At 38.3% G+C, this 27,617-nt stretch overlaps 1 protein-coding gene across 1 annotated transcript in view; it reads left to right on the forward strand.

Moving 5' to 3' along the window:
* SYNE1 (spectrin repeat containing nuclear envelope protein 1) overlaps window positions 1–25,080 on the forward strand; it is a 241,632-nt gene extending 216,552 nt beyond the window's left edge. The window contains exons 131-145 of the mRNA XM_031056245.1: window positions 652–802; window positions 4,010–4,192; window positions 4,602–4,739; window positions 5,485–5,676; window positions 6,569–6,899; window positions 7,743–7,811; window positions 9,740–9,882; window positions 10,753–10,879; window positions 12,036–12,247; window positions 13,716–13,916; window positions 14,260–14,388; window positions 14,750–14,962; window positions 15,941–16,030; window positions 17,856–17,914; window positions 23,965–25,080. Coding sequence (XP_030912105.1) covers window positions 652–802; window positions 4,010–4,192; window positions 4,602–4,739; window positions 5,485–5,676; window positions 6,569–6,899; window positions 7,743–7,811; window positions 9,740–9,882; window positions 10,753–10,879; window positions 12,036–12,247; window positions 13,716–13,916; window positions 14,260–14,388; window positions 14,750–14,962; window positions 15,941–16,030; window positions 17,856–17,914; window positions 23,965–24,205 — 2,479 coding nt within the window. The 3' untranslated portion in view covers window positions 24,206–25,080. The remainder of the gene's footprint in view (window positions 1–651; window positions 803–4,009; window positions 4,193–4,601; window positions 4,740–5,484; window positions 5,677–6,568; window positions 6,900–7,742; window positions 7,812–9,739; window positions 9,883–10,752; window positions 10,880–12,035; window positions 12,248–13,715; window positions 13,917–14,259; window positions 14,389–14,749; window positions 14,963–15,940; window positions 16,031–17,855; window positions 17,915–23,964) is intronic.
* Window positions 25,081–27,617: the final 2,537 nt, after the last annotated feature.

The raw sequence follows: 27,617 nt of genomic DNA on the forward strand, positions 1-27,617 counted from the left end.
CTGTTGCCATGGAAATTCTTGCATTGTATATATCTGTAAGTTCTATGTTATAAGTTCTACTTAGAACTACATTTACAATTTCTATCTTTGACGTAGTCATACATACATGACATAGTCATGAACATACATGGGCTTTCATAACTTTGTATCCAACCCATCAATTCAGAACTATTTTAAGTTAATGTGGAACTATGCGTGGAACTATTTTATTTTCTTAGAATGTACACATCATGCTTTGGTGGATTTGTACTGGTACATTAACTGAGCTATCAGTATTTAGGATCTTTATTGTACTAGAAACAGTTATTTGTATTAAAGAGCAGCTTTACTGATGTCACTGGCACTGCATTTCAGAAGTTATTTAGTGTGTGCTCAGCTTTTTAGAACTCCTATTACAAACTTAAAACTTTTTTTAATACTGATTCCAAAATTAGATGCATTAAAAAAAATGCCTTCATCTTATTCTAGCTCAGTCTGGAATGAGCCAACCTTCCCTGTGGTCTGTTTATCAGTCTGGCTGGCTGAGTTAGATTATTAGTCAGTTATTGTCTGGTGCAGTGCTAGTTTGCTGTTGCAGATGACAGCTTAAAGTTCTGTAGGTCAACTGGCCATCAGTTCAAACATTCTCTAATTTTCTGTTATCTGTTGCAGAATTGAAGAGACCTGGCGGCTATGGCAAAAATTTTTGGATGACTACTCTAGATTTGAAGAGTGGCTAAAAACCTCTGAGAGAACAGCTGCTTTCCCAAGCTCCTCTGGTGTGCTTTACACTGTTGCTAAGGAAGAACTGAAGAAATTTGAGGTGATTTATAGTGGTTGAAATTCAATACCTACTGATCACATTGCAGCAGCCAGGTGGTGTTCTTCCTTCCCATAACCAAGTTACAGCAGAGATGCTGTATTAATAAAGTGGAGTTGATGATTTTGTAGCTGTTTTCAGTAGCAGGTTCCTAAGATAAAAAGACAGTGGAAAGTGGCAACTGGAGGTACCTCCACTGTTTGTTCACAAAAGCCAAATTCCTCACCTTTTTAATTTCTGCAACTTTTTAGTATGTCCAGCCAGAGTTCCAGAACCTTCCTAAATCTCCCTTCACCAAGTGCGTCTTCGAATGCATGCTGCATGTTCTAGCTTTTGCTTTGATTTTATCCCTCCTCTAATTTCCATAACTCTCTGAAGCCAGCTTCCTGAAGTCTCTCCTATGATGCAGAATATCCCTCCTTTGGATCCTTATACATGAAATTCATGTTCATGCAAATATTGCTATATGTCCACATAGTGTCCCCTGTGATTTAAAAAAGTTCAGCATGCTTCAAAACTGACAAGCTGTCCCTTTTGTCAGTGCTTAGGAGCTTGTTACATGACTCTGTTGTGTCCACTGCGATGTGAGGGCTTGTCTCATAGTTACAAGGGATTGTAAACCTGTGTGTAAAGCACACACATACATCACCTGGTGAGTCACAGAGGAAGATGTTTTGCGTGGATTCATATTTGCAAGGACCGTGTCAAGATGGGAGAGAAGAAAGAGAACAAATTATTTAGGCAATTCTGTAAACAATCAGACACTGTAAAGTATTTGCTTTGAAGAAGAAATGCAAATTTTAAACAATGTCCAAACGCTGTTGATAGGTTTTGGTTTAACAGTTAAATCAAAAACATAAACTGTGAAATGCTGTGTTCTATAATTGCCGTTCACATTTATGAATGTACAGGCCAGGTTTCGGTTTCAGACAGACTTCATTAGGCCAGACTTCATTATGGCCAGGTAGATTGCCATAGTACAGAAACTTTTGGTTCCTGCACCCAAACACATTACATCACAGCTCTTTCCCATTGTCCTTCTATGTGGTGATCAGGATTTAAATCTCCTATTTAGTAAGTCTCTGTATTAGAAGTTGTACCACAAGTATATTGACCCTTTGATTTTTACAGCTGAATTGACTTTGACCAAAGTCTGTTTTACTGAACCTCAGCTGTTATGGCGACCTTTCCTCTGCAGCAGACTTGTGCAATTTTTACTGTCTGTAAAGTGTCAGCAGGGATAAGAACTTTCCAAAAGCCTCCTTTCCCTGTAGTTTGGTTCTTACTCTTTTTTCCTTCTGTTTTTTTTTCTTCTTCTTTTTTTCCTGAGTACTTGATTTCTTTGCCTACCAAATAGCAGGAAGGCAATATGGTATTCAAATCCAGTGGCATTCAGCAGCCTTACTGTGAATTCAGTATGAAGTCAGCCACTTAAAAATACTAACAGAAGCAGGTTTCTGCTTTAACTAGGCATTTTTTCTAACCTTATTTTCTTCTCCATATCTGCACTTCAAATAAAAAACAATACATAACAAAAAGAGCTCATCAGACCATATTGGAACCTTTCAATTCTTTAGCAAAAAGGTCAGAGATAGCTCTCACTGACTTCACTGTACAAAACCAAACTCCTTCCTCTCCAGTAGTTGCTGGAGCATTGGAAAGAAGTAACAGGAAGGAATGCAACAGATGAATTCTTGTGTAGCTGAGATTAAAAAATGGAAGGCTAATAAACAGCTGTTCTTTTGCTGGAGAAAACTTGGTAACAGGTGAAATAGCAACTGCACACTTTTAGATTTCATGATCATAGTAAACACAGTCAGAATTCTGCCTCTAATAGAGGAACACTTGTGCAATTTTAAATTAATTCAGTTCTACTGATCATTTAAGCCTAGCTGCAAGCACATTTGCTCCTCTTTGGTTGTCCTGTACGCAATTTGATGGCCATTCAGTGCAGAGAATAATTATATTGAAAGGACTCTACAGAATCTGATCTTTTTTCCAAGAAATTCCTTTACTTTCTTCTCTGGTATTACAGTAGAAATGTGCTTATCCCATTTTTAGCTTTGCATGGTGCAGTGTGAAGTGTATATCTTTTTACATAGAAAGCTCACATGTTTAATTAAAATTTCTCTAAGTATATTACCTATCCCAGTTCTACAGTCTTTATTAAGGGAGGTGTCTAGTTTTGGAATAGATTGACTGTTTTATTGCATTGTGAGGAATATCAGACAGCAAGTTTGTAGAATTACAGTGGGATCCAAACCCTACTTGTATTCAAAAGAGAGCTGGTGTAATCTAGGTTTTTAGGTATTCCTTTGATTGCTTTGCTATTTTGGTGATGTGACAAGATAAAAACAAGTAGAATTTTTGGAAAATATACTCTGTTGTTGTTGTTGTTAGTAGTAGTAGTAGTAGTAATAGTAGTATTAATTCAGTCATTTCTTTACAAGGTGCTTCCTCCAAGCTTCATGATTGCTAGTCACAACATAAAAGCCATGGGCTAAGTCATCTGTGCACCTCAGCTGCATCTCTGTGGCTCTACTCTTATAGCAGAGTAAGCACCAAAAGTACGTGGTGCAAACATTTGCCCAGACATAAGTTGGCATGGATATGTGTGACATTTTCTTTTCTGTGAATATTTTAAGACAAAACTTACTCTAAATATATTTAGTATACTGCGCACCAGTATACTAAAGAGATGTCTCATTTAGTATCATGTTTCAGAATAAACAGTTGCTCAAATCTCTTCAATGTTTGCATTTCAGCAAATTCAATATGTGAAAAGAAATCCAATGAAGCCACAGGAATCTTGGATTTCTGTTCCTTTTTTTTTGAGAAGAGTTTCATGTTCATTGTTTGTACTTCTGTTCTGAAATACAGAAGCATATAATTTCACAGAAAGAGGAGCTGGTTTTCTTGTACTGATTTTGCCTTTGTCATGGATATTCATGTTGCAATTTCTCATTCAGTGAACCATGTCAGTTTTATGAACTTTTTGGGGGTTTTTGTTTTTTTGGTTTTGCTTTTTTTAATCAGAAGGCAGCATCTCTATAAGGGTAGCCCTCAAGAGATGTTTGCAACTAGTGGAATTTATTGGCTTACATAAGTCAGAGTGCAGAAGAAGGGTCAAAATAAGGCAAGAGATCTATATATGTATCCTGATTTCAGTAATTAAAATTCTGAAGGTGTCTTTTGTTCATACTGCTTTAGGCATTCCAGAGACAAGTGCATGAAAGCCTGACTCAGCTGGAGCTGATCAATAAGCAGTATCGGCGCCTGGCACGGGAGAACCGCACTGACTCCAATGGCAGCCTCAAGCAGATGGTTCATGAGGGGAACCAGAGATGGGACAATCTACAAAAGAGAGTTACCTCCATCCTGCGCAGGCTAAAAGTATTTTTCCATTTTTAAGACTTCAATTTCACTACTCTAGTCATGAATCCAGGGTACTTCAGCAGCTTTCAGTTTAATGCATTTGCACAGTGGTTTTGAGGGAATTTCTACCTTTGGGAGAGGAAGGAAGCTCATCAGTTCACTTAGTCCAAAGTAAACAAATAGACTGTAGGCAAATGCTTGGTGACATCAAACATCACCTTCCTCACAGAAGATAACTTTCTTAGGTCAGCTAATTACAGCTCTAGATGGTGTTACTTAAAAAGAAACCTCAGAAAGCACGTAGGAAATGAAAGAAGATGTACTGAGTTTAAATTGGGTTTGATGGGGATGAAAGTAATTTTCCTACTATTGCTGAGGGTTTTCAAGTTTCTGGTCATTTCATACCACTCAATTTTCCACTCTCCAGCATTTTATTGGCCAGCGGGAGGAGTTTGAAACAGCACGTGACAGCATCCTGGTATGGCTGACAGAGATGGACCTACAGCTGACCAACATCGAGCATTTCTCAGAGTGTGATGTCCAAGCAAAGATAAAGCAACTTAAGGTAAAGAATGATAGTTACATGAAAAATGTAAAGAATGGGTCGTTACAGAAGGAGGGATGAAAAAAGGGAGGGAAAAAAACCCATGCATGGTGGGAAAATAATTTTAAGAAACATTACTTAGAAATGCAGCCTGATATGGTTCCTTTACTTGAAGGCCAAGACTTCAGCCTCAAAAGTTATGAGTTATGTCAGATTCCAATATGTACTTTTCTGTCAAAATAGAAAATCTTTGATCTGTGAAAAATATAAAAAGAAAAAACAGGGGTGATAGTGTACTTTTCTGCATCAAAATAGGAAATATTAATAAAAAATATTTATGTAAGGTCTCCATTGTTGCTAGTATCTAATAATTACTACATTTCTCTACCATTTCTGCATCAGAAAACTTCTTCTCTGGAGAGAACAATACCAAATGTCACACTATCCACTACGCTAGGTTTAGCATCTCTGTTCATTCTAGACATTTGATCATTGGCATGGCTTGTTTAGAGTCGAGATTTCTTTCCAAATTCAACAAGTAAGGAATGAGATGGTAAACCATGAAGTATCACTGGTTTTGGCTTGAAAGGCTGTGGAACACTAAATTTAATTGCTTGTTGTTGTTCATGACAAAAGCATTTGACACAATCCCTGTTTGTTACACACACCGTTCTTTCTATAAAACTCCTAATACTTACATTTTTAATTACCCTGATTATTGTCATGTTGATTTTGTTGACAAAGCATGGGCTTTTCTTTTACACAGGCTTTCCAGCAAGAAATTTCTCTGAACAACAACAAAATTGAGCAGATAATTGTGCAAGGTGAGCAACTCATTGAGAAAAGTGAGCCCCTGGATGCAGCTGTGATTGAGGAAGAACTAGATGAGCTGCGTCGTTACTGCCAAGAGGTCTTCGGGCGTGTGGAGCGCTATCACAAGAAGCTTATCCGCCTTCCTGTGTGTATATTTACATATGTTTTTACTTGTTTGGTCCATTGCCATTTTACAAATGTGAAAATGAGGAAAGATGTTGAAATGAAACCTAAGTAACTTTCCAAATCTCCTGTGGTTAAATTTTGTTGCAGCCCTGACCATCTGCCTCCCTTCCATTACATGCTATTTGTGACCTGTTCAGAGAGCAAGCTGACAAGATCAGCAATTTCTGTAAATCATCATGAAAATGCATGCAAATTGGAGATTTATAAAACTTTATTCATGGGAGTAGCACTGTGGTACTGATCATAAGAACACCTCCCTGCACTGTCACATAGTTTGACTGGCAGCTTAGTGAGTTGTTTTTTTAAAAAACACAATGATAAAATGATTTTTCTCATCAGAAGAGACAGAAATTTATCTCCAGAACTGAACACAAGCTCAAAAATGGAAAAGGAAAACAAAAGGAGAAAGCGAAAGGAGAACAATTTTTTTTAGCTCAAATCCTGCTGAATGAAAAGAACAAAATACAGGGGTTTGAAAATATGAAATAACACAGTGAAAGCAATACTCATGATAAAGATCACTTATGCTTTCTATGAATTGATTCCACATGTTTTTCTAACCTAATATTTGCATTGAAGTAACATCAGTAAAAGTCTGGAGATATTTGCCTTATGTGAGACTTTATGTGCCTCAAGTAATTAAAATAAGCTGGCACTTTGATCTTCTTTGTTGTTTTGGTTTTTTAGTACACCTTAAAAATAATGAAGGGAAGGTGCCAAAAGAAATGCGCAAAATGCAAACCCCACCAGTGTGCCTGTCACCTAATGCTGCTTTATTTCACTGACCCAGGCTGACCATGCGGTGCCTCTGCACGTTCCATTGATCGCTTCTGTTTGCATTATGCTTCTAGCTAACAGATGACGAGCACGACCTCTCAGACAGAGAGGTGGATCTGGATGAATCAGCAGATCTCTCTGACATACGCTGGCATGACAAATCTGCGGACAGCGTTCTCTCCCCGCACCCCTCTTCCAACCTTTCGCTGCCTCTTTCCCAGCCGCTGAGGAGCGAGCGATCGGGGCGAGATACCCCTGCGAGCGTGGACTCCATCCCCCTGGAGTGGGATCATGACTACGATCTCAGCAGGGACCTGGAGACAGCTGTTTCACGGGCACTGCACTCAGAAGAAGATGGAGGACAAGAAAAAGACTTCTACCTGAGAGGAGCAGCTGGCATAGCAGGTATGGTGGCAGATTGAGTGCTGTGTTTTCTATGAGTAAGAAAAAGGCAAATGTTATATGTGTGATTGTGTGGCCAAGATTCTCATGGAAAAGTACTTTAAATAGCCCCTGAGGACTTTAAATAGTGTTTCCTAAGTGATCTCAGTGGCCCTCTGGCCTTAGAGACAGTGATGGAGATTCCTGGATGACGACAGCCTTGGAAAATGGCAGAGGCGTACATGATAATGGCAGGGAATTGGCTGTGTATCTATGCGTGAGGCCTGCCAGATGGGATATGTCATCTGTAACAGCCCTGTCTCCTAAGTTATTCTGACTAGAAGAAACTATACTGGATATGGCAAAAAGTACAGAACAAACTAATGAAGAAATGAGGTGGAAAGGCCCACAGAGAAAATCATCAAGTGTTTAAGTAAATCCTATCTCTGCCCTGATGCAGGCAAGGCTCCAACAAATGAGTGTTTAGTCTGAGGTGGGATCTTGGGTCTTTTCCTCCAGTGAAGTTAGAAATCCTTTCTAAGTGTTTGTTCTTTGTGTAATAAATCTTAACAAGTGAGAGTGCCCAAATGGAGCTAGCTGTGGTAAAATACATACCAATGTATTTTACTCTGATCCTGTGGCTGTCTTTTGCTTTCCAGGTCATTGCTCTGGGAATAGTCAGGTTTGCCTGGATCTTAAGAGACTTTATAGCAGCCTCCCTGTGTTTCAGTCTTCATCTTTTTCCTCTTCCAGAGAGAATGTTTGCTATTGGAACAATTTAATTAATCCATCCCATGAAAAGGATCCTGCTGTAAGGAGACAGCCATTGCTGAGCCATCAATTCAGATTGTGCTTTTATTTTTTCAGATGTAGAGATCCCTGAAACTCTTGAGGCCTATGTAACACTCACAGAAAACGCCCTCAAAAATGTCTCTGGTAGGCATCATAAAAGACTAAGCATAGACAGATGCAAATACCATGGTGCGCAAGTGTAACTTCTTTCTCTTCTCCTAGCATCTGCTATCTTTTCACAACTTACAAGATAAATATTTCTTACGTGGCAGCGTTGGCATATTAACTTAGAAGTATCCTCCTGCTTTACTGCTGTGCCTAAAGTACCATTGGGGGCATGGATGAAGCAATGATGTCTGAAGTATTAGCCCTCCCACCTTGGCTAACTAAACTAAACTGATCCTGATCTTATTGGTCTTTTTTCTCTGGTGTCCATCAACTGGACTTAATACATTGTTACATCTTAAGGCAGAAGGAAAAGGTATAGAACAATACCTAATTTTTCAGATTTGCATTTTATTTTTTTTAACACAGATACATCTTGGATTATCATGCAGATATAAACTTTTAGGTTAATTGTTGTTTCATGTGATCAAAATGTCGAGTTGAGGTACTGTCTTTGTCTTAGTCTCATATATTGGAAAATTATTTTCTTTTCACATTGCACAAGATTAAACCTTCTTTCTCATTTTTTTGATTACTCTCTTTGAGGAAATAGATGCATTTGCAAATACTTTTTCTCATTATTTCACAGTTTTCCTCTTCCTAAATAATGACTGCATTGCAAAAAGCAAACAATTAAAATCTTAGTGTCTATGACACAAACCTCAGGTTCACCATCCATTTCTATTTACTCCCCAAATTAGTGAAATAATGTTATTGATTAAGGTATGAGTAATAGGAGTACTTATGGGAAAAGTGTGTTTAGTTTTCTAACCATGAAAATTTTTTAAAAGTAATGAGCAAAATACAGTGTTGAGCACTTTGTCCTGTCCATTTGGGGTGAGGTGGTGTTATATATGAAAAAAGATTAATCATCCAAGAGGCTCAGTTTTCTGTAATTCAGTGGACAGAAGGCTCTCCTTCTCTATTCATGTTTCTAATTGTGTCTTTATGAATAAATTTAAACTGTCTCTGTAAACAGATGGAAATCAGGCATAATGATAAAATATGCATAAGAAGGATCTCATGGAGTCCTCTAGGCTGCAACCTGCTTCACATTAGCATTGTCTGTAGCTAATTTATATCACAGAATTCAGATCCCCTATAAGGAAACTACAAGTTAGTCCTTCTTCAAAAACATTGATATTGATTCCCGATAGCTTGAATGAATAATTCCGGCTTGTGAGTATGTTAAGCATGATCTTTGTCAAATACATAATTGGAAAAATGCTGTAAATTTTGCTGCTTATTGTGGTTGCGCAAAGCAGTCATGGACTACTTGCTGCATGCCTCCAAGATGTCCAGTTATCTATGGATTTTGACAATATGATTATAACAGTATCACTTAGCAGTTTTATGCCACTTTTAGTCTCTAAAATTGTATACAAATAGGATCCTTTCATGGAGATGCAAATTCTACTGCTTTTTAGTGGGGGCAAATAATACAAAGAGAAATGAAGCTACCAAGTTTTAACATGGATTTAGGTCATAAAAATGGAGATTTGGGTTACAGGGTTTTATTTGACAGTGCTTGTGAAAGGGAGCAAGGTGTTTCCCAAGATCAGTGAGATTAGAGTATGCTTTGCTGAGAACTTTCTCTTTAAAAAAAGACAAGGCATTCAATATGAGGGAAAAGTCACTTCAGAATAATTTGCAAGCCTACTGTAAACTGTGGACACTTTTGTAGTATTCTTATGGCAAACTTGTTCATTGGTATAATCTTTTGCTAACACTCTCTAATGTAACTAGTTATCACTTAGCTTTGACATTGTACCACTCATACTGCTGCTGCCATCTTTCTCCTTCACTGTCTAATCTAAACAGTATTCCTAATATCTATTCTGCCTGGGTAAGGAAAAGAAATTTGGAAAAGTTGGGGTGACAGTCCCTCTTTTTTGGTATTGATACAGGTGAACCAGGTGCCCTGGAAGCACATATACGACAGCTGGACAAGGCCTTGGATACCAGTCGCTTCCAGATCCAGCAAACAGAAAACATCATCCGTAGCAAGACACCTACAGGACCAGAACTGGATTCCACTTACAAAGGATATGTGCGTGTGTTTTGGAGCCCCAGTCAGATATGCACCCCAAGCCTAGCTTAGCTCAGCCCTTGAGGGAAATGCAGCTGCTTCAGCAGAGCAATTAGCTGTAACTGCTTCTCAGGCTCACTTGTGTGCTTACTACCCTTAACCACATGCTATTGGTGTTTATGTTATTAGCATGTTTACAATAGCATTAGAGGAACAAATACATTAGAGGAACGTGACTCTAAGGAATTTATTTTCCTATTACATTTTTGCAGATGTCTAGAAGTACTTTCTCACACATGCTTTTATCCATCTAATGATGCTATCCTTGTTTGAAATTCCCCTGGTTTTAAAAACATGTTTTAAAAGCATGTTTTAAACAGGCACAGTATTCATCTTGCTAATGAATTATAAGCATGCATCATATAAGCAAGGTTGCATGTATGGAATCCCTAATTAAAAAGCTTTTTCTGAGAGGTTTTCTGAAAGATAAATCTCCCTCTAAGCCATTCAAATAAATTTATTAAGGACAGAATTTAAAAATTATCTGCCTGCATGCATAGTAATATTTCCACATTTAAGTTAATTTTCTTTATCAATCTAGTGTCTTTGCTGTAGTGTCTTAAAATTTAGAAAAGATGGCACCTAAGGCATCTAGAACAATTTGGCATAATGGTGCTAAGTTACTTTTGTATAACTTTTTGCTTTAGGCCTTTAACATCTGCATGTACTTTTTTTGTAGCATCGGCACAAATTGTTAAAATAATAGATCTTTTTCTTCACACTTATGCTTACTTTTGGAATGTTCTGGAAGTTGTATTGTAATTCTCACTGTCCATACAATTAGTCCTGTACAGTGCATATTGAAAAGGAATATTTTGTTTGTTAACACAGATGAAACTGCTAGGTGAATGCAGTGGAAGCATAGACTCGGTAAGAAGGCTTGGATATAAACTGAAGGAGGAAGAAGAAAAATTTTCAGGACTCATTAACATGAACAGTACTGAAACACAAACAGCTGGTAAGTAACATGTAGTTCATTTGATGAGCAGCCATCATGGAAAGCAGCACACACGCAAAGCTTTTCTGAATAAACACTTGGAATTATTTGCTGGCATATATATTTACATGACTGTCTGTTACCATGTTCTGTTTAACATTTTTTAATAGGAATAGTAAGGAATTGTAAGTATTCCTTGTGTCTGCTGTATGAAGAGTTTAGGCATACAAGTCCATTTTAAGAACCCCTTAATATCATGAGGGATAACCATAAGCCTTTCAGGAGGTCCCTGTGGATGCAATGGGGTTTTTTTGTAAGATTTCTCATGAAAAAGGTTCCTTATAATGCTGTACAAATCACCTAGGCCAGCATTTGTTTCTTCTAATATTAGCTTTCACCTCTAAGGTTATCTGCCTACAGTAAAGAAATTTATTTTCACCTCATGGAAGTATTCATTTGGCTAATTTTAAACATCAGCTGTAGAAAAAGAGGCATTTGATTGTGAAAGCATGGATTCCCAGAGACTATAAAGGCATCATCCCCATTCTTAGCTTGACAAGATATGCTACCCATATAGTCTCTTTTATTTTTTGTGTGTTTTTATTTGTTAATTTTAAGTTGATAGAGTGATACAACTTCTGCCTTCTGCCTTAGCATTTCAAGATAACTAGCAAGAAGAAATAGCCCCTTATTTATTTCTTTCTAGTGCAAGTGTTTATCCAATGCATCAGCAGTAGCTAAGGCAAATGTAGTGAGGTGTGACCATTAAACAGTGATAGGGCCAACTACCAATGAAAATAATAAATACCTGGTTAATTATAGGTATTAATACTTCTTGTCTGGTTTGCACTTGTCTGGTAATTTAAGATGTCTTTTTTTTTTGCCAGCATAACCTGTTTTAGAGACCTGCATGTATCATCTTAATTCTGCTCATAGAAGTCTGACATTAGAAAGCAATAAAATTGCCTGTTGACTGGAATCATCCAGGTTCTTCATTCTTTCCCTCCAACATCACTTTCTTCAATCTAACTTCATTTTTAAAGTGGTTCATGTTTGAGGCCTAGGCTTTTTAGAGAGCATTTTTATGTTCTGAACAGTATTTGGTTTATGCAATTGTGTGTATGTGAAGATAGTGGGTTTTTCTGGCTTTTGTTGAATTTGGTGTTTGTAATTCCAGGTGTAATTGAAAGATGGGAATTAATCCAGGCTCAAGCTCTAAGCAAGGAGCTGAGGATGAAGCAGAACCTTCAGCAATGGCAGCAGTTCAACTCCGACCTTAATAGCGTCTGGGCTTGGTTGGGAGAAACTGAAGAGGAACTGGAGAAGCTCCACCGCCTTGATCTCAGCACTGACATACAAACTATTGAGCTCAGGATTAAAAAACTGAAAGTGAGTTTTATTTTTCCGTTCCATGAGTTACCTTCTAAAACTGAGTGCAACAGGTATGTTGAAGAGGTTGCCAATAACTGCAGCTGGTTTTCTCCACATAGTGGGCTGCTGGTGGTAAAGTAACTGGGAAAGTGATTTTCTGAATCACCTTTTGGAAGGAAAATGTACCACTATCCAAATGAAGTTTTGGAATAGTAGTTCTGCAGCAATTCTGTAATCCCAGAATGTCCAGATAACTCCTGATGTCACCCAAATTGATGAAATTTTTAAAAAGTGCCAAGTTAGATCACTTCTCTTCTACTCAAATTGGTAACAAAATAGCTGGTTCAAAAGAAATGCCTCACTGAGACATTACTACTTTGTGTGGAGGAATGAGAAGGAGTCCAAAGGTGTTGTAACCTACCCCGTGTCACCAGTGCAACATAGGAAAAATTTGATGCCACTTTGGAACGTTCCTTTTCTTCTTCTGTCATCTCAGGAGCATCAAAATCTGAATGCTACTTCCATCTCCTTCGTGTATTTCACTGCTATAAAGATCTGCCAATGTGGTGGTCCACAACTTCACATTCAGTTACTACTTTCTTACAAGCATGGGCACGAAAATATGTGACGCAATATCAAAATGCACTGTGCCTCATACCAGGGATGAGGTGAACAGATAGTAAAGGCTGTTTCCGGCGGTGATCCATGGGAAGCATGTCAATGCTCATCTTCACTGTAATCCAAATATAGCTGCCATAAGTACTGCAAAGGTTACTGTGACATCGTGCTTTTAAGTTAATGCTGTAAAGTAGGTGGAAAATGGGGCATTTCATAAGAATCCTGGTCTTATCTCACCATCTCTTTGAAAGCCCATTAGTACCCTCCAAACCAGTGGAGGTGAGTTCCTTTTGTGGCTTCCAATGTAAACAAATCAGAGTTTTTATACAAGTTGTGCTTCTATAAATTTAAGTTCTTTATACTCTTTGTATGTTTTTGTTTCTCTCAATAAAAGCTTTTATTTTAAAATACTGATGACAGCAGATTCCACTTGAAAATATGTTGGTTTTCATGTTTATCAGCAAAACTGAAAAGTGAGGGCAAAAGTTTTATTGTGAGCTAAAATACAGTTGTGCTGCATGTTTAAATTTTGTTGGACCTACTCTGTCTTTAAAATATCTGAAACATGAGCCCGATCTTTAAAATTCAACTCTGACTTCAGGCTTTAAAGACTTTACAAGTTTAATTGGCTCACTCTTGTTTATGCTCGCAGTAAAGTTTTAGTAGATGTTAAAGAGTGAACATTTGCAGAGCCGCAGAGTGAGCCCAGAAGCATCATATCCAGAGTAAAGGGTCTGTTGCGTTATAGTGCCTTTCTGCAGCTGCTGCTGGCAAAGCACTGCAGTCTTGTGGTGTGTTCTCTACTTTGTTTCTGAAAGTCATGATTTACCAATTTCCATTCTTTCTTCCCCTTTGTCTTACCATCAAGGAGCTGCAGAAGGCAATTGATAACCGCAAAGCAATCATCTTGTCCATCAATCTGTGCAGCTCAGAGTTCACTCAGTCTGACAGCGAGGAGAGCAAAAAGCTCCAGGAGCGCCTGTCCCAGATGAACGTGCGCTGGGAGCACGTGTGCAGCATGATCGAAGACTGGCGCAGCTCCTTGCAGGATGCATTAATACAGTGCCAGGTCTGTACTGTGCCTATTTCAAATTGTCAGCAGCCCATATACTGAAAATATAGACCATTTAGTTATCTGTTGTGCTCATGATCCATATGAAACTTACCCGTGAAAGCCATACAGTTTTGGCATATGTTTTTCTCAAGGATACACCTGTGCTACCTAAAACATGTATTTACAGCCCAATATTTATAAAATGTGTCATCTCTGGAATAGTATTCTCATATTCTGTTGTATACTTCTTGGAAATGATTTTATTTAGCTAGTAGAATGTATCAGAGGATAAATTAAAAACCTGAGTTTGACTGGAATATTTTGCTACCCTGTTAAAACCATGATTCATCATTTGTAGGATTTCCATGAACTGAGCCATGGTTTGCTGCTTTGGTTGGAGAATATTGACAGAAGGAAAAATGAGATTGTGCCCATCAATCCAAATCTCGACTCAGAAATACTGCAGGATCATCACAGACTTCTGATGGTAGGACTATAATCACTCTTTTCTCTCCCAAAACACATCACCAGAAAAACATCTAATCAGATTTCTCTTTCTCATGAGGGTCAGCACTGTACATTGTGTGCTAACACAGAGCTGTGGGACCAGTGTCAGTGACTGACTTTGCCGTGGTAGGAAACACCACTCGCTTTCCTTAGTGGCACAACATGTGATTTTAAATCTCAGGCAATTACTAGACTGCTGTATATCCTCCTGTCAGATTAGAAATTTATTGTTTCTCTTCTTTTTTTTTCCATTTCTTTAATTTAAAATGTTGAGTTTTGTGAGTTTTACTTTTTTTTGTTTGACTGCTATTAAAAAAATTTTATGCTTGCCTTGGCAACAGCAAATCAGACGTGAGCTGCTGGAATCTCAGTTGAAGGTGGCATCACTGCAAGATATGTCTTGCCAATTGCTAGTCAATGCTGAAGGCAAGGATTGTCTTGAAGCCAAAGAAAAGGTACATGTCATTGGAAACAGACTGAAGCTGCTCTTGAAAGAGGTGACACGTCATATTAAAGACCTAGAGAAAATTCTAGACATTTCAAGCAGTCAACTGGTAAGTCACGTCTTTTTATTCCTTTCTGTTCACTAAGCATGTTTCCTGCTGTTCTGACTGCCTTTCTCTGATCATTGCTATTGGCTGCTCTGTTTCTGTGGTTTGCAGTGCTTATCAAGGTGGAACATGTAATCTTGAATATCATAAAGTAATCTTAAACTTCATATTGTAAATATCTCTTCTGATATGGGGGGGGGTGTAAATTCAGTATTTTTTTTCTATTTGGTGTAGCAATTACTGAACTTCTTGGTTTGTTTACCCTGCTATTACTGAATCAGTCAACTGGCAAAGTATATGAGATAATTATTCCAGTAGCAGTACTGAAAATTATAATATGTCAGTTGTCACTGGAAAGGAAGTTAATACACAGTCTGTCAAAGAGAGGAAAAAAAAAGCATAAAATAAATTCTGTAATAGGAGTCCCTCATATGTGCCTCTTAAGCTGTGAGTTATAGTCCAAATCTTTTCAAGTTGTCATGTACCTCAGGTATTTGAGAGGGAGTTACACACGTCTTTGCCATCAGTGACAGATACAGAGTAAAGATTTCAAGGCTCTCCTTTAGTTTACTTTTTTAAAGGACTTGGATTAGCAGAGTGCTTAAAGCACAAGAACTCAGCTCTTCCCTCCTTTCAGTGGATTTCTACCTGTTTAATTAAAATCTTGGTGGTACCAATCCCTTCTTGTAGTTCACAGCCAATGAAGAACAACTGTTTTTTCCCCTGTATTGACTTTGGTGGAAAATGTGTCACCTAAGCAAAGGAAGTTTTAACTATTGTTTGCTTTTCTTCTCCTCTAGGGCTGACAGAGAAAACATGTAATGCCTTAGTCTTTTAAAATTTGGTAGCAAAATTTAGCTGCTTTATTTTATTTGGCTTGGAAATAACTCTGCTGGAATTTCACTCAGGGTAATTTTTCTAGTTTGCTTACGTGTACAGCTAGTTACTGTATTTCTGAGCTCCATTCCTTCTGAACTTTAGGAATTGTCCTCATGGTCTTCTGATGAATTAGACACATCAGGCTCAGTGAGTCCTGTATCTGGAAGAAGCACTCCAAGCAGACAGAGAACGGTAATTTCATGTAGTTTATTTTCTTCCTCCTCTTGTGTGGGAACTATAGATATCTACAGCAGTTCTAGCCAGCTGGAAGTCACCCCTTCCCACTTGTTAGGAAAGGAAATGGCATAAACCAAAAGGAAAACACAGCTGCTTTCCCCAACCCTGCTGCATATCCCATCCTGCATGAAATCAGAAGTGGTAAATACTATCTGAAACCAGGGCTGTCAGTGTGGTTGGTTTACCATGGTATGGCATGTCGTGTCTCTTGTATTTTGCTCTAGTGATGGCAGCACCCTAAAGTCTGGTCTTGTCTGGTATAATCAGTCCTCCGTTTCTGTTTGGCCTTCTCTTCAGAGCTGCTTCATCAAGAATCTCAATAAGTTCTTTTGTCATTTTTGATGCAGGTTGCAGATGGTCTTATTGAGACTTTGGATGAATGGCTAAGTAGAGCTGAAGGGCGCAAAAACATTATTCAAACCAGCTAGCTGTGCAGGACCTAATCAATGGCTACAGTGGCAACTCTGGAGTTGTCCATTTACATCGCTGGCACAAAATTCAAGAAATATAGCAATACATGCCTAATACTTAACACTTCCATACTCTGAGCCCAAATTGGAACTGCAATTATTTTGTCTTTTTCTGCAATTCTATTGGTTGATTAATTTGCTTTTTTCCTTAGTTCTTAAGACAATCAGACTGGTTTTGTTTGGTTTTGTTTTGTTTTTCCATTTGCACTTTTTTGTAAAGCCTCTGAGTTCTGTCTTGATAAATCTATGGCTCTTGAAATTAATTTATTTTTTTTAATTTTTGTTTACATTCACTAGTTTCCTTTTAGATGCTAGTATGAGAATGTAAAGGAATACTGGCTTTTCCAAAGGAGAAAGAATATAAACCTTAACATTTTATTTCAGAGGTCACTACTTTTGTCTTTTAAATTTAAACCTAAATAGTTTCTAATAACTCTAATATCACAGGTGTAAATGAAGGTTGCCTGACCATTACAGAAAATGAAGAAGTATTTTACCATAAATCTATGTTTAGAGAGCATGTAGAATTATCATAGGTTTCATCTTAATATTTTAATATGGATTTGTCTGTCTCTTAATTTGTTACTGTTCATATAGTTACTACTCTTTTTTTTCCTCCATAATTCATAACTAAGTTGTATGATTCCTTGGGTCTTGTTTTCAAACTTCTGGGTTCTGCACCCACACAATTTTGAAGACTAAAGTGATACTAAAGTGTTCAGAATTTCAGTGCCAAATATGCTGATGCTAAATAAATAAATACTAATACAAAATAAATGTGATCAGAATTATAAACATCTAACTGCATTAAATAATCCAGCAAATAGCTGTGAGTGCAAGAATGCCCCTACTGTTATTTGGCCTTCAAAATCGTGGGGTGTAGGAGAGGCAGACCTTGCCAAAGGAGGATCTTGGACCTTTTTTCCTTGAGAATTTTAATTTTTCTTCATGTGCATTTTAAAATCTATATATTTTTCCATATTCAATTTAATAAGATAACATCTATTTCATATTGCCTATTATTTGAATTAAATTTCTAGAGACTTTATGTAAAACCCAGAGCTACTGTTCATAAAAATAATGTCTAAGCTGTTATTACTGAGTTTGCTATGTATGTTCCAATAATTTTCATAACCAGCTAGGTGCAAAGAAAAGCCAGTTTCCTTGGTTCATGGGTATTGGTCACTTCATTTGATTTATTTTTTTTATGTTTCCTTTGCTGCACTTTTAATTTAGTTTCATCAGTAGCTTGTCTTTATTTGCCTGGACTGAACATTCTTCTTTCTTTACCCCCTGTTCATTGCAAACAGCCACGGGGCAAATGTAGTCTCTCACAGCCTGGACCCTCTGTCAGCAGTCCACATAGCAGGTACCTTATTCTCCTGGTTTCCGCACTCTGTTCTAGAACGCCAAGAGGATGATAGAAATTGGCCGTGGTTCCTCTCAGTCCCACTGACTCCATCAGGGGGTCAGGACTTACACAAGTGGTAACTTCCCTTTTGTTAATCATTCAGCAAAAGGGACTTTCAATTACTTCAGATTCTCTGTTAGAGATACAGGCTAATCCTTGGACAGCTGCAGCTTTTGCTTCACAGAAATCCCATGTAATCAACGTTTATTTTTCATATTCCTGATCAGATTGAGTGTGTGTTTACACTTATGATATTTAATGATTATTTTATTTTGGTGTGATTTAAGAGGAGTGCTAGTAAGTTCATGGCAAACACTTTCTATCATCCTCTTTACCTCTAGATATAAATTAAGGCAGGTAATAGGCCAATATCATATTCTAGAGTTCACAAAACCCACAGATCTGGATGAGACATACTAACATCCTTTTCTTTATTTATTTCTTTCCTTTTTTCTTTTTTTTTTTTTCCCTGAAACGTTTTGTTCAGTTTGTGGGTTTTCAATACTTTAGACTCAAAACTAAAAGTCAGAATTTGAGAGTATTGAGACTCGGGATCACTTTCTCTCCCCTCCTCAGACAAACTGCAGTCTAACATGCTAACACTGCCGTGGCTCACCCAGTGCTTGCATCCCTGCATTGCTCCGGGAGCAGCACTGCCCCATCTCTGTCTGACCAGTAGAGAGCAGGCATGCAGCTACAGCTTCTTGCTTTCCACGGTGTCTCCAGCAACCTGTCATCTCTGCAGCTAACAGTGCTTCTGCATTCTTGTTGTTGTCAGTGTGATGTGTGTACCTTCGCTCTTTCACTGATCGGTTTACTAGCCTCAACAATTATGAAGTTTAAAAAATATTTTAAAAAAGCAAAGGAGCAAGCCAATGTGTGTAAAGGGGACATCTTTTGCTATTTCAGTGTCTTCCACACTGCTAAAATAATCAAAAAGTGTGATTAAGGTATATTTGTTCTTATTAAATCTAATAATAAATCTCATTTAACCTAAATCTCATTTATTCTCTGCATATCAAAAATTAGCTGATTTGTTTGTAAAATTATTCCTGTTAGAGTCAAATATTTTATGTTGGAAAGAAGAAAGCACAAAATTAAGTAATTTTTTTAAAAAATAACTCCTGTTAGAGTCAAAGAAAGAAGTGAACACTAGATTTAATACAGTGATTGAGCCACAAACAAGCAGACAAAAAATACCTTAGAGCATTATTTTTTTTCATGAGCAAAATCAAGACTTTATTTTCGTTATAAATGAAGTGAAGAGCAAAACTATTTGCTATGTAGATATTTACATAAACACTTCCTTTAAAATGTTTGCTTTGAATATGTAGTTAGGGACTGTGAGTAAAGTGGCATAGTTGTAAAACCATGTAACAAATAGAACAAGTATCTTTTACTGCTTCCACACTCACTAAGAAGCTGCCTATTTTTAAGGATTTTTTTCCTTTGAAACAAAAGGAAACCACAGTGAAAACAGGAGATCTATGTAAACTCCATCTTTCTGTCTGATGGAGAAAGAGAACTAATTATTCATCTCCAGTCTGCTATGAAGCTTGGCATTTTGTTCCTCATAGGAAGGAAAAAAAGGGAGGAGAGGGGCTTTACTTTGCAGCCACTAGCAGCAAGGAGGAGTGGCGATGTCTTTGACAGATCAGCACGCTTGCACTAGCACCATTGTACTCAAGGAACACATTGTGTGCGCTTTTCCACTCTCCTGTGTAGTCAAACCACTTCTGCCAGCCTTCTGAGGTTCCTGGTTGTAGGTGCGAGCCCCTGGCTCGAAGAGCAGCTAGCAGTGTTTGGCAGCTTGGGGATCAACCCCTGCTCTAGCAGTGGCATTGCTGTGGCACCTTTCAGATCAAGGCTTTCCAGCACTGTTTATTAACACATCTTGTAGCAGCACAACACAATGTTCAATTTGTCATTCAGACAAGCATGGAATACGAATGAGTCACTGCTGAATAGGAAACTTAATCAAATGCGCAAGCCAGACAGGTTGCGGTTGATGTATAATGCGGTTTTAACTGATAATGCGGTACAAGCTGTCACTGTGTTCTTTAATATTTTGACATGCCTCTGATCAGAGTACTTTGTGTTTGATCTTGCACTGGATCAGCAAACCCTGTTAGGGTTTAGTATAAAGGGGAAATAAAGTCAATCCTAAAAGGTTTATCACCAAGAAGTTGTGAAGGAAATTTCATCTAAAAAATTAGAGGGGCCATGCTTTGTGTATAGTAAGTGTCATATCACTTTGCCTTCTCCATTATCACCACAAAAAGGCAGGCAAATATAGTGTGATGCTAAGCAAGGTGCAGGATTAAACTAGACATTACATTGTGGATTTAACTGGAGTCTCATCCAAGCAGTACTAGTAATTGTGTGCTAGGTGAGAAAGAAAATCCAAGAAGCAAATCCTCTTTCTTCATCAGTTTAAGAGAGTTGTCATAAGTGCACACCTGGATCTTTGCCTGTGAATTTTTTTGAAGTGATTAAAATGTTAAAAGATTAAAATAGTGGTTCAGTTTGCTCAGGGGTGTTTACATTGTCTCTCTTGAGCAGCTCTATTCAGGTCTTGGTGCCATAGTGCCAAACTCCATTTCCTGCTCTCCCCAAGCCTCCCCAAGTGACTAGTGGATTTTTAAAGGTCACTTGTTGTTCCTGGAGCAGACCAAGCCACATCACTCTTTGTGCCTTTGTCCACAAAATTATACTCATGGCTACACAGTAGCTCAAACACAAGGTTTGGGTTTGGCTTGCCATGATTCTCTTCCTAGTTATCTCCCTCACTCTCACTTAGGTCTTGTTACTTAAATATCATATACAACTGCTGGTTCTTAAACTTATTAGATTCACTCACTTTTGTTCTGTGCAAGAAGCCAATCCTGTCTGGTATTTGCAAAGACCTTCAGCATCTCTCATCATAGAAATGAAATTTACTTTTCTTATATTTTGTGCAGTAGTCTTTTAATAAAGATATTAAATTAAGGCCCATTCTTGATTAACTGCAGTAAATAACATCCAGCTAGGCCAGCAGTGCTTCATTCAATGTAAGCCTGTTTTCCGCATACCATTAGTCACTTAGCGTTAAATTAACTTTATTTATTTCTATCAGCTTCGCTTGAATGATAAATTCCTTTTTGATAGCTTTCAGATACTTACTGCAATACAGATTGGTTACATCAACCATATTTTCCTTGGGGAAAAAAGTAGCAATCATCTTTACAAAAGGTTCCCCTCTGAGACGAAATTAAAGTTCGCTTTGACCGTCCTATCTATAGGCTGGTAAATTAGCTTCTCCCCTCTTGAAATGCTTAGAGGAGAGTTCCAATATCACCGACATTACAAACTCTCAAAGTAAGGGTAACCGTTGCTTGCACTTAGATTAATATATAAAATTTCTTGACATGAAGAAGCTCACTGTTGGCCCGGACTGCAGCTGTGCTTCCCTCTTTCATCTGCTAAATAGAAATTGTGAACTGGAGTGAGTAGCAGATGGCCTTACCTCTTTGCCTCCTCACAGTGTGACAAATGGTGGAGCAATCAGAAGAGACAGCTAAAGAGACAAGCTCAAGAACAGAAATTAGATTTTTGTCCAAAGTGGAGCACAGTACTTCAGCTTTCCTTTCTCCTGCCAGGGTATATCGGTGTTCAGTCCTTAAAACTAGTTAGCTTTTTTTATAAACAATGTATAATTTTAACCATCTCTCCTTACCAAATCTATTAAACACTCTAAGATGGCCTATTCAATATTTCAGCCAACTATGTAGATTGCAGAGGTGGGCCTGCCATAAACACAAGCAGTACAACACTCAAACTTTTTATAACTCCCCCTCTGAAGATGTTTTTGTAGCATTTCATTATTTGCTTTTTGAATTTTTTCCATGCATTATTATTCTTCAATACTCTACTTCACTGCAGAAAATATGGTTTGCTGTGAATTGTTTTAGTTTTTGAAAGTTTGTGTTCCTTTTGAAATCAGCCATGCAAGCTTACATTAAGATTTTTTTTTGTAAAACACAAAGCAAGAAGTGCTGGATCATGCTACTAAAGGCATAGGAAAAAGAAAAGAAAAACCAGAAATAAAAACTTTGCTAGCTTTTGATTCAGATTTTTGGAAATTCCCCTTCTGACACCCAGTGTTGCCCCAGAGTAATTCTGGAGCAATGAAGAAAATGACACTTTGCTCATTATCAAACACCAGTTAGCAGCTGCAGAAATGTGGTCACTTTTTGATTTGGATTAACAATGTTTATACAATGAGAGCCTTGTAAATAGGTAGGCTGTGCAATCAAATGCTTGGAAGGTAATTAAGCACTCCTTGTTCCCTTTGTTCCTGCCTCAGTCCATTAACTTCCTGTCTTGGCATTCTCAGACAGCAGAAGTCCTGATCTAATTGAGCTTTTGTATGGAGTGCTCTGGTGCTGTTTAATGTGCCGTGTCCTTTCAATATCTTTTTTATAATATGTGATCCTATGTTATGCGATAAGCAACTTTCCATCTGGACTACAATAGTGTGGATTCAGACAACACAAGATCTGATGTTTTGATCATCACTACTTCCTGGAATATTTAGTTCAAGCTAATGATTTAGCATATCTGCTAATTTAGTGTGTATGTATCTGTTGGCCACCTGAACTTTAAAATTTGCCTGGCTTTGTTGAAGTCCTCATAGTGGGGTGCTATATACATATATATATGAACAAGAAAATAAAATACTCTCAAGCACAGAAATAATTATTTTCTGAACATGTGCAAAGAGAACCCTTGCTAAGCCTGGCATTGTTTTGAAGATTATATTTTAATTTTTGGATGCTTCCCCACACAGAGTCAGATTTATCAGGGAGACAGGAATAGAGGAACAAGGGGAAGTCAAAGAAACACTAAGGAACCATCACCCCATACTTACTTTACTCAGGAGCATTTGACCACAGCCAATAAGCCTGATTTCTCACATCTCTTTATGAGAATTTTTATCTCTTAAACTTTAGGAAATTATAGATTTTCTGAAGCCTCATGATCATAGCAACCATGCAAATGTATTATAGCAACATATCTGAGACAAAATTTGTGATCTAATGTCCTAATAGCAGAGTTCTTGAAGCAAGGTACTTGAAGGCTCTGAGTTCTTCCATTTTTGGCTTGTGCTGAGAGACAGTATTTTCCCATGCCATTTAATTAGCACACTGAGACCATCAGATTTAATCTTTCCTAGTCACTCTTTTCAGCTCTTGACAATTTCAGTCAGAAAGAAAAATATGAAATTTATGTCTTTATCTTTCATTAAATATTAGAATGGATTTTTGAAGTGTCCCTTTGGAAATACTTGTGTTAGATCTCTGCTGCCTTATAGACGTATTTAGGTATGTGCCACTTCAAGTCAGATCCATCAACATAAGGGAGAAAATCACTTGGAAGGTGATGATGTCAAGTCAGTTGAGCAGATAGACTTTAACTGCTGATTCTGTGCAAGATTCAAAACACAATGTGCTTTGTAGAAGATAAGTCCCCATTATCTGTATATTGGTGTATTGATTGACAGAAAATTATGTAACTGAATCACAATGCATTATACCCTCATGGATACTTTATACATAAACAAATGTAGAAACTTCTGCAAACCAAATGCAACTGGCCATTTTAAACAAGAAGGCCCACCTTTTAGACAGCATGCATTGAACAAATATGGCAGGTATGGCCCACCTTTTATTTTCCCCATTTGCTATATGTGCTTTAAGTGGAGAATCTTCCCCAAAAATTATAAAGGGGCTGTGGGGTCACAAAGACCCTTCTATTGCGATCATTTGGTGTTTTCCTACCCAGTCTAGAAATCTGGGATCTCTTAAAAGTGTTAGGGAAATAGCATGTTCACTGAAAAATACCTCTGCAGTTGTCAGTCAGAGTCTGTGCAAACTGTAAATCAGCCTTCAGGGGAGGTTGAGTGCCCAAGGGCAACCTCTGCTGCAGTAATGTTTTAGTGTATTCAACTGCCCATCTTCTTTCCTCAGGTCCACAAGAGGTGGCTCAGGTTCCTCCCCTTCTGAGGCTGGGCCAGCGTGGCGGTGCCCATCCTTCTTCCTCAGAGTCCTCAGAGCTGCTCTGCCACTTCAGCTGCTCCTGCTGCTCCTGATCGGGCTGGCGTGCCTGGTGCCCGTGACTGAGGAGGATTACAGCTGTGCTATGGCAAACAACTTTGCCCGCTCTTTCCACCCCATGCTGAAATACATGAATGGTCCTCCTCCATTGTGAAGGAGACCTGTGGGACAGCAGGAGACCTTGCTGGAGTGCTGGCTGGGAGCAAGATGGTTTGAAAGGGTGACAGGGTTCAGCGTGGCAGCTTTACCTGTCTGCTGTTGTCACTACTGTGCCCGTATCTTTCTCTGCTGGCACTCCGCTCGAAGCGCATCAGTGTATCAGTATCAAAGTGTGCAACGTATTACCTGAGTAGCATCATTTCAATACTCGCATCCTGGGTACTAAGGAGGATGCAGTGTATGTGAGGGAAACCTCTTCTGTACAGCTTTTGGGATCTTTTAGCCACTTTATATCCAGGTCATTGCCCTGTACTATGCATAGCCAAGGACTTGATACTGTAGATCCTTTCCTGTGTGCTGCTCCAAACGACCCATTAGCCAGTCTTTGTTAAATACCCTCTCAGTATCTACAGTATACAAAATAACCAATGCTTAAGGAATTTTAGAGCATTTGTAACATACAATTTTAAAGAATCTTGTATGGCAATGTATTATTCCCTGTGGTTTCTGTTTCAGGCATGGTGTTCTAACTTTTGCTTTGGATGCACAAGGTGTAAATCTGAGAAGCACTTTTTTAAGGTTTAAAAAAAATGGATGTAATAAATAAGATTGCAGAAGTTTTTATGAGGAAAAAATGTTGAATGTCAAGTTGAAAAACAACATATTTATGTATGTACAGTTTGCTAAGCCAAGTTTTGTTTGTATTGATTTCTTTGCATTTATTATAGATACCATAAAATATTTTGTCTACGTGCTTTTTAATGACAACTATGGAAACCTCTAAGTTTAGAATGAGATATGTATGGCATAAAAAAAAATAGAAGACATCCATATGCACTTCAAAAAAGAATTAAAAAATTCTGTAACAAATTAATGGTATTAGGTATGTGTTTGAATGACAAGATCTGGAAAATGACAGCTGGCAGAATACATGGGGAAGTATCACAATAGAGGTTGTGCTAATATTGAAAGCAGCACATGTTTTGGATTAATGACTCATCACTTCAGGTTTTTCTTTTTTTCAAGCTGCTTCTTGAAATTCCCTCCCACCTGTGTGGAGCTTTTTTCCATCTGTATTTCTGTGTATGCACTCATGTGCAGCCTTTGACAATTGGAGTTGTGCCAACCCACACTGAAGCAGATTTTTTCCTGTGGGTATACTGGAAACTTGATATTCTGATATTCCTGATACTCTCCATAGCAGCTCAATACCAAGATAGATTTTTTAATTTTTACCCATCATTATTTTAGTGGAATAGGCCCAAAACATAAGTAAATAGAAGAATAAGAGAACAAATTGAAAACTCATTAACTTTCCAGAACTATTGCAAAAACTAGCAGTCTAATCCTTGGCACTCTGCCCAGCTTATCAGTCAGAACTTGACTTTGAAAGAACAGGATTCTTCTTAATTACAAAAAAAAAAAAAATACAGAGCATGACTCTAAGTTACTGCTCTTTATTAAGTTGGGGGAATTTGGAACCATGACACACACAACGTGAATTTTTCTTCTGAGTTAAGTGGTCTTGCTTAGAATATATTAGCTTGCATGACAGAAATTAAAAGGCCAGGAAAAACTACAAGGACATTAATTGCTGTTATGTAAAATTACTTTTTGGCATGTCATCCTTTGAGCTGTTATGAGGAGAGGGTGGTCAGAGGTAGGGAACCACAAGCCGAACTCCAGCATTTGGAAGAGCCAAATAATGCTTCCTTTCCAGATAAGTATAACATTAACATTTTTGTGAAAAGGATTTTGTATGCTCAAAAAATATTTTCAATGTCCGAGACACAAGTCTGGACTGACACAAGTATGTGTTCTTTTCAAGACTGAGTTTCCTTCGCTGCTATTCAGAAGTCATGCTAGGCTAGATTAGTATTCATAATCACTCATTCTTAGTAGACATAGATAAGGAACACACATTTGGGCTACAAGGAAGAGCACATGTGATTTTGCAGAACTGGATCTTGACCCTAAAATCTGACACAAAGAAGGCAAAATTTAAATAAGTGGGCAGGCTCTCCTCAAGTTCCGTCCCAAGAGTACCTGTGACTCAGAAGTCTACCTTGAGTTTCAAATCCCCATGAGGTATCAACATACGCATTTATCACCACAGCATGGACCAGGTTAAAGGGGGGAACTGTAGGGGGGGAAAAACATACCCAGAAAAGTATCAAGCATTGCAGCCAGTGGCACTAGCCAGCTTGTCAACCTGGGCATCTTTCTCATCCTGATAATGGGATGCTAAAACTCTCTAAGTATGGTGCACAAGTTAGAATCTGAGATGCCCTGTCTCTGTGATAAGCCTGCAACCCAACACCTCTCCTCTTTCTGAAACGTCACCTACTTGGGCTCTATAAGCACAAGGGCTGATTTCTGGTGATGCACCTTGAACCTCACCTGCAAGGCATGAGGAAAGGGAGGAGCTGCTGAACTCTGGATCTGTATTGACATTGTGTGTGCGAGCATAGAGAAAGTAGACTCTGCCTCTTGGGGAGCTCAGGTCATAACTATGTTGTATTTTTTTCCCCTTTTCTAGTGTAGATAAATGCAGTCGCTTCTGTAGAGGTTTAATCATCTCCCCAGCTTGACATACCTGGCAACTCTGAACCTTGCTTATTGGCTTGTAGTTGCCTCAGAGCTAGTGAGTGTTTAAAGGTAACTGGTGGCTCAGTAACTTCAGACTGTAGTATCAAGGCACTGTGTCATTATGCTTATATTGATAATAGTGAAAAATAATGAGCACAATTTACCCTGGACTCCCTGCATCTCTTTGTGGAGCTTCATTTGTGGACCATGCTTTGTAAAATCTGAAGGCAGTCTGCAAAGTGATATTTAGAGACATCTGACAATGTTAGGAGTACAGATGATCTCAACTTGACAGAAGTAGTGTGCCCTTATTCCTCATAGCTGTGAGCATGATGATACACATTACCTATTCCCCACCCTGCTCCAGCAGTGATAACAGCTTCTTTCTGCTGCAGATCAATAGTTCCTCACCACTGGTTTGCCACCCTTCCAGCTTTGTGAACACCTTGTGAGCAGTATTGCTCTCTCCGTCCTTAGAATGTTTTTCTGCATCTCACTGTTGAACGAGAACAAAAATACCGGGCTTGCTTGTGAGCAGTCATCCCTGGCCCTCGGTCTTGTGTTATTTGTGGTTGAGAGATCTGTTTACAACTGATAGCATCTCTCAACATGCTCATCATCATCATGTGCATCTGAGTGGATGTGTGTCTGTGTGTTCAAAGGCATAACAGACACTGGCTGCTCACAGACTTCAAACTACAGATGCTATCAGGACTTAGCAACTGTAGGAGGATTCTGAGAAATAAGAACAAGTCAAGGAGAAGAAATATAGATTCTAAAGCAATAGAAACCACTGATCTGCTCTCTTTCTGGCACTT

The sequence above is a fragment of the Geospiza fortis genome, unplaced genomic scaffold (genome assembly GCF_000277835.1).
Source record: "Geospiza fortis unplaced genomic scaffold, GeoFor_1.0 scaffold162, whole genome shotgun sequence".
Lineage (NCBI taxonomy): Eukaryota > Metazoa > Chordata > Aves > Passeriformes > Thraupidae > Geospiza > Geospiza fortis.